The sequence below is a fragment of the Larimichthys crocea genome, chromosome IX, assembly GCF_000972845.2.
Source record: "Larimichthys crocea isolate SSNF chromosome IX, L_crocea_2.0, whole genome shotgun sequence".
Taxonomy (NCBI): Eukaryota; Metazoa; Chordata; class Actinopteri; family Sciaenidae; genus Larimichthys; species Larimichthys crocea.
In genome coordinates, this window is record NC_040019.1 from 8,858,426 (window position 1) to 8,868,017 (window position 9,592).

Genomic DNA, 9,592 nt, shown 5'->3' on the forward strand with positions numbered 1-9,592 from the left:
TAATTCTTATATTTTCCTGAAGAAATATCAATTCTAATGTAATCATAATAATAACTAACATTATTTATATATAATGATATATAATGTATATAAGATACAATACAATGTGCTTCACCAAAGATTAAAAATACACACTAAAAAACAAACTATACAAAATATTTTTCATGTTTAGATTTATATGAGCTTTAATTTAGCTTTATTAATTTAATGTTATGATATGTGTTCAAATGTTGAAAGTTTTCTTTATGAAAAAAAATTTCCAGGCACAAAATAACCACCACTCACCTTCCTAACCCTAACCCTAAGCCCACTGAGAGTGGTGTTACAAATTAGTTGCGTATTAATGAGCATTGTGAGAATGAGCCTGCAGGTATTTTTCATAAGGAGGTGATTAGCATGTAAGTAATCAAACAATCATCAATTTAGTATACAAGCTGGAGTTGGTTTTAAATGAAATAGGGGCAAAAATACAACATTCTGATCTGAGGTTTTATGTTTTTAGTGTTAGAAAATTGAAATCAGTCGAGTAGTTTAGACACAAATGAAGAGAAACAGTGAGAAAAAAACCCAGACTGAATTCAGCTTTATTAAACCAAACTCCTTGAATCTCCTTTTAAAATAAATGTTAATAAATCAACCCTGAAACATGAACGTCTTCTTCATTACTCATGACCGTCTTGTTTGTTTCTGTCATCGTCTCTCGTGTCCTCGACTCTTTTAATGTAAAACTTCATTACACTCCTGACAACACCGACACCGCTCCGGTTGATCAATATGTCTTGTCAGTTTTTAGTCTGTTTGTGAAAATGAAATAATTTAGTTACTGTTTTTGATCCCAGAGGCTACAACTATTTTTTCCCTCTTTTATCCTTTATGTGTTTTGTTTTTTTACAGCAACTTTTCCCATTATGATTTGCACCATTAAATGAGTTAATGACTTAAACATGCATTCATAGAGACACAAACTCTGTTTCAGAGAGCGTGTTTGTTTGAGCAGTGCAGGAGTATCTGTGTGTATTCACTGTCAATGACTTAATGAGACAACTTTGACCATGGATCGTTTGGGAAAATTAGTGTCCCTGCTAAAATATGTCTTCATTGTGCTCTTTATTTTCTCTCTTCAGAGTGTGTGTGAGTCCATGCTTTTATAATTATAGTGCAGAGATGTTGGCATGTCTCTGGTTCCATGACATTTATAAGTGTTCATCCCCCCTCCTCCCCCAGGTCATGGGGGTCTTAACCAACTAGGTGGAATGTTTGTTAATGGACGCCCGCTTCCGGAGGTTATCCGGCAACGCATTGTGGACATGGCACACCAGGGGGTTCGGCCCTGTGACATCTCCCGGCAGCTCAGAGTCAGCCATGGCTGCGTCAGCAAGATCCTTGGACGGTGAGCATGTCAACAAGCACCTTACTCAACTTCCGTTGAGCCTGTTCTTTGACCTCTGACAGTGTGTTTACTTATCTTGGACACTTTGGTGATGTCTTCTTTAAACACCCTTCTCCTCCTCCTCCTCTTCTTCCATCTCTCTTCCAGTTACTACGAGACAGGCAGCATCAAGCCCGGCGTGATCGGCGGCTCCAAGCCCAAGGTGGCCACCCCGAAGGTTGTGGACAAAATCGCAGAGTACAAAAGGCAGAACCCCACCATGTTCGCCTGGGAGATCAGGGACAGACTGCTGGCAGAGGGAGTGTGTGACAGCGACACGGTGCCCAGCGTGAGCTCCATTAACAGGTGACAAACTGAATTATGAATGAAATCGTGTTAGAGGTGCGAATATGCCTCTGTGGCTCAGCGCCATGTAGAGATCTGGCTTTTTGTGCACAAGCAGAAAGAGAAGAAGAGTCAGACTGAGTGCATATTCCTGAACTTTCCCCTCTGCATCTTCATTCAATATTAATATGCTCTGATTATGGCAATGCTTACACCCACCAAAGAACATTTAAAGCGGGTGTTAAATCTAAAATTATTGTTTTTGTTCCAGAATAATTCGGACAAAAGTCCAGCAGCCATTCAATCTGCCTCTGGATGGAAAAGGCCTGAGTCCAGGACAAACCTTAAGTAAGTCAATGGAGGTTATATCACCATTCACATCGCCAAGCATTATCATGTGATGGTGACGGATTAAGGTTAAAGATTAAAGAACGTGCTCATTGTTGTGTAGGATTAAGCTTGGGGTATGACCAGTGAGATGTACAGTATCGTTTCCGCTCTGTGTCTCAGACCTGTCTGTCTTTGTCTTTGTCTCTCTCCTTCAGTTCCCAGTTCGGCGGTCACCCCTCCCGAGTCTCCACAGTCAGACTCTTTGGGCTCCACCTACTCCATCAGTGGCTTGTTGGGTATCCCGCAACCCAGCACCGAAGGCAAGAGGAGCCACGATGACAGTAAGAATCAGATCAAATGGCCGAGACGCCACACGTTGTCGTTATTTTGTTTTATTGTGATGGTTCATGGTCGTGAAGTCATTTCCAAACACATACATTCAGCAGCTTTCCTCAGGTTAATGTTTAATTTCTGACTCTTGCACACAGCGTATAGGCATCCTGCCTGAAGTCAGTCACTCTAAAGTATCTTGTAAAGCTGAAAAACACTCGAAATCGCTTTATTTAATCATTTATTTGACCTCCATTTTACCTGAAATTCATCAAGAACAAGAGGCATCAAACAAAAGCAAATAAAAAAATTGAATTCAAAATACTCAAAATTGTCACTTAAAGAGTATTTCAGGCATGCTGGTGGCACAAACAACTAATTCACAAACTTAAAACACAAACCTTATTGTCTTCTTGCAAGTCTGGATAGATGTTAGTATAAGTGTAAGTTAAATGATTTGCTTTTTAACCATAATGTGATGAAATGGTGTAATTTCTGAGGTCAGACTGTTCTGTATTTTTTAGAACTTTACCCATCACCACCATCTTCTTCTTCCTCAGGTGATCAGGAGAGCTGTCGGCACAGCGTGGACTCTCAGGGCAGCGGTGGCGTCCCGAGGAAACAGATGAGGCTGGATCACTTCACCGCAGCCACGCAACATCTGGACTGTGGGTTTGATCGTCACCACTATCCCCCGGACTCATTCGGCTCCGCGTCCGGCAGCAAGACGGAGCAGGTAAAGACCAGGTTTACGTCTGATATGAACTGAAACACAAGTCAGAAGAAATACACAGTCATTTCTAGATATATTTCCTTTCATTTCAGATTTATTTCTCCACAATTCAGCAATTTAAGAAAATTCTGTCTTTGTTTTTTTTGACTTGCACACATGCTTATTTGCTCCCTCGCATACATACGCACACTTTACACTAATAGCTAATCCCTGTTCGTCATCCACAGACTTTGTACCCGCTGTCCCTCATCAATGGCAACCTAGACGATGCCAAGACCAGCCTCTCAACATCCAGCTCCACCATTGGACGGAATCTGACGGCACACCAGAGCTACACCATGGTGACCGGTGAGGCTCTTAATGTTAGATGATGACCTTTGACCTTTGCACCAGTGTGCCGAAGCCACTCACTCTTTTGTTTTTGACATTTCACTCATTCTAAGTTGGTAGGTTCACTCATTTTTTATTTTTATTTTCTCACCCACCTGCACACCGGCCGTCACCACCTCAGAGCCCCTACAGTCCCTGCCGCTCTGTCTAAAACAGGAAATGTCCCCAGAAGTGACGAGCACAAGCCCGTCCCCGAACATGGCAGCATCCAACCTGGCGTTCGTGGAGCTGCAGGCGCTGCAGAAGCCCGTTTCTGTTTCTGTTAGCACCAGCTGCGGCAACTCTAACCATTTCCCCAACGCTTTCAACTCATTCTCCCATCATGCACCGGTGTACGGGCAGTTCAGCAGTCAGCCTATCATCTCAGGTAACACAGGTATCCATGTCATTCATTCACACTTGTTTTTGTGCTGAGTAACTTCTCCCATGCATTTTCATTCATTGATAATTCTGCCATTTATTTTGATCTATTTTGAGATCATAGCTTGGTCTATGAATTGTCAGAAAATAATGGGAAAACATGTTGTTCGTCTAGATTTCTAAAAATTCAATTTATTCTCATGCAAAACACAGAAATCCAACAAATACTCAAGTATTTTAGTCATTTTTGGCATTTTCCTTTAACATAAATGATTAACTGTGGCAGTAACACAAGTAAAATAGTAACTCAATCTTCCGTCTTGATGTTAAAGGTGTGTGTTTCTGTGTGTGTTCTTAGGGCGCGACATGGTGAGCTCCACCCTACCAGGCTACCCACCTCACATCCCTTCCCCTGCCCAGACAGGATACTCCTCCTCCGCCATCACTGGCATGGTCACAGGTAAGTTTGTGATTTGAATTAGGTAGAAAATAATAAAAAAGCAAATGGCGCCAAATGAGTCCGACAGGTAGAACGAAAGAGAGAAGGGAGGGTGCAGGAAGAAAGAGAGGGACTAAAGAGAAAAGAGCGGCTTGTAGATTAACAGGAAGACAGGCTGAGTCAATGAGTAGTCTTGCCAGGGTGGTGAACTGTGTTGTGTGTAGTTGTGTGTGTGCGCGGGTAGTGCACATGGGCCCAGGGGGTACAGGGAGCAGGCTGGGGGTTCCGCCCTGCTGCCCACACCCCCCACCCAGACACCTCTGACCACACATCGCCATGGGAACCAGGGGGCCCAGGAGGGAGATGCAGGGTGGGCGGACGGGGGGGTGTAAAGTCTGGGTATGAGCGAAGAGGAGGAGGTCTTTGTGGTGTGTGTGTGTGTGTGCATGTACGTGCATGTTTGTGTGTGTGTGTGTCTACGTCAGGATGCCTGCATACAACTAGAGAGACTGTGTGTGTGTGTGTGTGTGTGTGTGTGATGTGCCTTTTTTTTTTTATTTGAAGTCTGCCCTCCGAAGCGCGAAATGAGAGGGTCTGATTTATTATTTTTCTGGTGGGCTCGCTGTGAGGAAGCGTTGCTACACAATTACTGAGCGAAGGGGGGGTTTAGGACAGGAGGAGGAGGAGGGGAGCTCAGGGATTCATTCCAGCCAACATAATTACCAATTAGATATTGGAATGTTAAAAAAAAGAGAAAAGAAAGAAAGAGGAGTGCCAAAGAGGCTAAAGCAGGAAGTGTAGGACGGATAGCAGCAGCAGCAGCAGGAGGAGGAGGTGGAGGAGGAGGAAGGTGGAGGAGGAGGAGGAGGAGGGCATTTCAGAGGGCAGAGGCTGAACGATGCAAGGGGGCCAAACGCTGAGGAGAGAGGGCGTAGAAGCTAGCCGTATGCACGCACCACTGGGCCGAGGGATTTTACCCTCAGCCATCCACCTGCACCACAGATTAATGGTTTACAGGCTGCACTAACTGTTGGTGAATTATGAGCTAAGGCTGAGCAGATGCTGGCACACACACACACACACACACACACACACACGCACAAACAATGCCACTCTATGGAGCTCTTGGCGACATCTTTGCCTTTTAATAAAGAACGTTTTCTTTGTTGTGTCGACGTGTCTCGTCTGGATGTTTGATGAAGTTCTTCTTTCTTGCAGCAGGTGCAGACTACTCGGGTCAAACCTACAGCCATTCACCCTACACCTCCTACAGCGAAGCCTGGAGGTTCACCAACTCCAGCATACTGGGTGAGTACGGACACACTGTACTGCATTTCTGATGTTTGTTTACTTATTACTGATATTACTTCTGAATATATTAAGTTAACCTCCACAATAACAGATGTTATTTAGATGCTGAGATGGAGTCTGCATCTGCATAAAACTCACTCCTACTGATGATTCGCAAACATTTCATCATGATTAGAATTTAAATGATCTGCTGCCAGGAAGTGACCTCAGACACATGCATGCATATCAAGGATCTTTTTCTGTTTAGAAAAGTCTCATTAAACACTCCATAAAGGTTGGAAACCTCTTTTTGCAGCATAAAAAGCTGCCGACAAAACCATATAAAACAGTCGAAACAATATTAAAAGAAGATTATGAAACTAAAAATGAACAAAGAAGTCAGTTACCAAAACTACAATTTCCTTTTTACAGACTATTCCAGGAACACATGTTCTTCACACGTTCTTTCCCATCTCATTATATTTACATTTATTAATTTAACCACATACTAATGAGACACGATTCAAGGAGAGGCCTTCAAGTGTCAGCTCCATATCCCACCTGACACTGGGGACAGACGGCAGACATGTGTCCCGTAGTCTGGGATAATGATCGCAAGAGATGTCATATAAAAGGTGGGGTATCTTCCTGTCAGACTGGTGTTTTCCACCACATCTCCTCACCATTAGAAAACAAAAGTCCTGCATCCCTCTCATCTTCTTTATTATTCCTGAAGAGTCATGACAGGGGGTAAGACTTAAACCACAGGACAGGACAAACCGTCCAAGCAGCTCAGACTTCCAGCTCAACCATCTGCTGTAAAAACCTTTGGATAAGATGGATAAAGAAAGTCTGATCCACCACCTTCCACTCCTGATGGCCCTTTCATCTGTGTCTCCCCCCGCAGGTTCACCCTATTACTACAGCTCGGCCTCCCGCACCGCTCCACCGTCTGCAGCCGCCTACGACCACCTCTAGTCCCTGCCTGTGCAGATGGAGTCAACCTGGAGGACTTTACATCAGCTGACACATCTGATCTGATCACGGACCAAGGCATGAAAGTCAAAACTGGATGTGAACTTGAGACTCTGCTGATGAACCAGCACATTTTTTTTCTTTTTCAACATCCTACCACACCTGATGTTATTTATTTGTCATCACTGATACCATCGCCCAGGGTAACTCTGACTCATGCACGTTTACACATGGCTAACAATGAAATCCTCACCAGGGCCTGTTTTCCAGAGACGTCTCACATCAAGACCAAGCTGCATATTTTTCAGCATACAGAGCTCTTTAACACTGTTTTTGGCCAAAGACTTTCTTTCTCCCACATCTGCAACTTGTCACCACTGATCCAGCGAATACGGATATGCAACTCCTTTATACTGAACTATGCCTGCTTTTGTTTACAACCATGTTGTTGTTGTTTTTTTGTCCTAACATCACAAATGAATTCCTTTTTTCTGATCTGTGTCTGCTTGCAAATTCACTCTGTGACTTGTTTTCACTGTAAATTCAGACTTAAATTCCTTGTAGTGAAAAATAGACTAAAAGGTGACACCTTAAATCACATTTACAATAAAATGCCCACATATGCCCCTCAGAGACAATTAATGTATTTGTCTAGCAATATGTACATATTGTAAATGATGAATTACTTATGGGGAAGTGATGCAATTTTACTCAGAGAATGACTGATAAGGGAGGGGGACGACGGTGATTTGGCTACTAAAAACCAACAAGGCTTGAAATACATTTGTTTTGCGTCCAATAAATTTAGTTTGTTGTCATGCTGATGTTTGGTAAGAACTGTGACTATTTTTTCGTATACTGTTATTAATATTATTGCAGATGTAAATAATGAATTTCTAAAGAATTATTTTAATTAAAGCATGACAAATTTACTCTTTGTTTGTATTTACTGTCTTTTTAAAGGATGATCTGATTTTCTTTTTTTTTTTTTTTAAATATAACACCATAATAAACTAAGTATCTTTTTGTAGGTGTAGAGCTCTCTACTCATATTTTGGTATGTTAATGGAGTGTTTTTATTATTATGATCATTATTATTATTGTTATTATTATTATTATCATAATTATTATTTGGACTAACAGCCTACTTAGACGCTTAAAGTTGCACGTTTTTTGTTCCTCTCAGCATTTTTTTTTAAAAGGACGAAAGCAATGATCCTGCAAACACGCGCATCTGTTTAATTTCTTTTTTTATTTTCTGCATCATGTAGTTTTATTTGCAATTATTTCGTCCCCTCTTTGCGGCCTCGTAATTGCGGCGCGTTAACGATGGCACGGTTCGGCGGTGCCGCGGCCCACCTGGTGCCGCCGCGCGCTAGAGGATGGTGATGATGATGATGATGATGATGATGATGATGATGATGATGATGGAGAAGGAGGATGAAGAGTAGAGGGAGGCCGCGCGCTCCCCACGTGAAATTGGCTCTTTTTAGGCGCGCGTCTGTGATACCTGTGAGTGATGCAGTGTATTGTCAGGTACGAGTTTATTTATTGTAGAGTTCAAATGAAGTTGATGTGCAGCCAAAAAACAAGCTCAGAACGGATTATTAGCTCCAACAAAATAACATAAAACTGCGTTTGTATACTGTCAGATATATATTCATAATACATATTCATTAGGTACACTTGTACAATCCAGTGTGATCCAGTACAACTTTTACAATTTTTTGTTGACACTGTCAGAAAGGTATTAATTTAACTAATTATTATGGCAGTGGTGGGTTTACAGGTATTAATTTAACTAATTATTATGGCAGTGGTGGGTTTACATACATAATATCAGAAACACCTCTCAATATAATGCGGCACTTCTTTTTAACTCTACTGCATACAACAACCTCAACAGTAAACACAAATATTTAAATCTGAATTTAAGCTTTTAAGAAATTATAAGCTTTTCAAAAAAAGTGTAATTCATGGCAGAGTTGTTGTATTTGTGTACCTGTGGGCCCCTTTGTGTATATGTATATATATATTTTTACTGTTTATGAGTTAGCACTTCTTCCTCAGCCACTGCCTATTTGTCATAGAATTGTAGATATGTGGTGTTTTTATGATATATTATATTTATATATATATTATATAATATAATATATATATATTATATATCTATATATATATTATCAATTATTATCTATTGAGTATCCATTTTGGATATGCAAAAAAAACGATTTTATTTTATGTTTGTTTTTGTATATTTTATTTTATTATATTTTATTAAATTAGGCTATATAAAGAAACTTTGGGGTTACTAGCGGTACGTGTGCACTTGAACTTGCTGGGTTTTACCCTCTTTTGTGGAGGCTGCTGTTTCAACCTCTGCAACCATTTTCAGTGCATGGACTTCTGCGTTTCGTGACCTAATTCATCTTTAAAGAAAGCCTCAAAGCCTAATTATAAAACTTTATGAAGGCTTTTGTCTGACTTCTGAGACAATCACTTAAAGTCTTCAATATCAGTTCAGTCAGAGCACTATTTGTCCGCTGATGAAGATCTGTCCTGACGTCTTCCTGTTTACAGGATGCACTTCTTTTTCTCTCTGAGCCTTCACCCTCCTCACATTTCACTGTTTTTTCCTGACTCACCTCTTTACGCCCCTCTTTTTGTATTCCTCTCCTGCAGCCGCACCACTGTACACGTCGTGTACCGCCCTGTAAACTTTAAACAATAGCTACACTTCATCCCATTGTTGTCCAAGTGGCCTGGCCCACTCCAGACAGCCCATCAACTAGACTGGACACTTATTCTTTCCAGTTCCCTGCTCAGGCATGCAGAAACACACACATCCATGTACACTCATACATGCAGAGGAGCTTTCAAGTAAACGTGGCAAACATTTTCACTGAACCCAATTTGAAATTCCTCAGCCACCTGATGGCCAACTAAATGTTAAACATTAACAGTCTTGCTGCCAAAAAACAAAACATTATCGTGGTACACACAAGCCACAGCAGAAATAACTCCTCTCTGT

The 9,592-nt window shown here is 41.4% G+C and overlaps 1 protein-coding gene across 3 annotated transcripts in view; it reads left to right on the top strand.

Moving 5' to 3' along the window:
• pax8 (paired box 8) overlaps positions 1-7,434 on the top strand; it is an 11,664-nt gene extending 4,230 nt beyond the window's left edge. The window contains exons 3-12 of one of the 3 annotated variants that reach the window (XM_019271723.2): positions 1,225-1,390; positions 1,538-1,735; positions 1,986-2,062; positions 2,260-2,385; positions 2,935-3,110; positions 3,335-3,455; positions 3,619-3,873; positions 4,216-4,317; positions 5,515-5,604; positions 6,494-7,434. In XM_019271723.2, the coding sequence (XP_019127268.1) occupies positions 1,225-1,390; positions 1,538-1,735; positions 1,986-2,062; positions 2,260-2,385; positions 2,935-3,110; positions 3,335-3,455; positions 3,619-3,873; positions 4,216-4,317; positions 5,515-5,604; positions 6,494-6,564 (1,382 nt within the window). In that variant the 3' untranslated portion in view covers positions 6,565-7,434. The remainder of the gene's footprint in view (positions 1-1,224; positions 1,391-1,537; positions 1,736-1,985; positions 2,063-2,259; positions 2,386-2,934; positions 3,111-3,334; positions 3,456-3,618; positions 3,874-4,215; positions 4,318-5,514; positions 5,605-6,493) is intronic. The other 2 variants (XM_027281975.1, XM_027281976.1) reach the window with 2 other exon arrangements.
• The last annotated feature ends 2,158 nt before the right edge of the window (positions 7,435-9,592 follow it).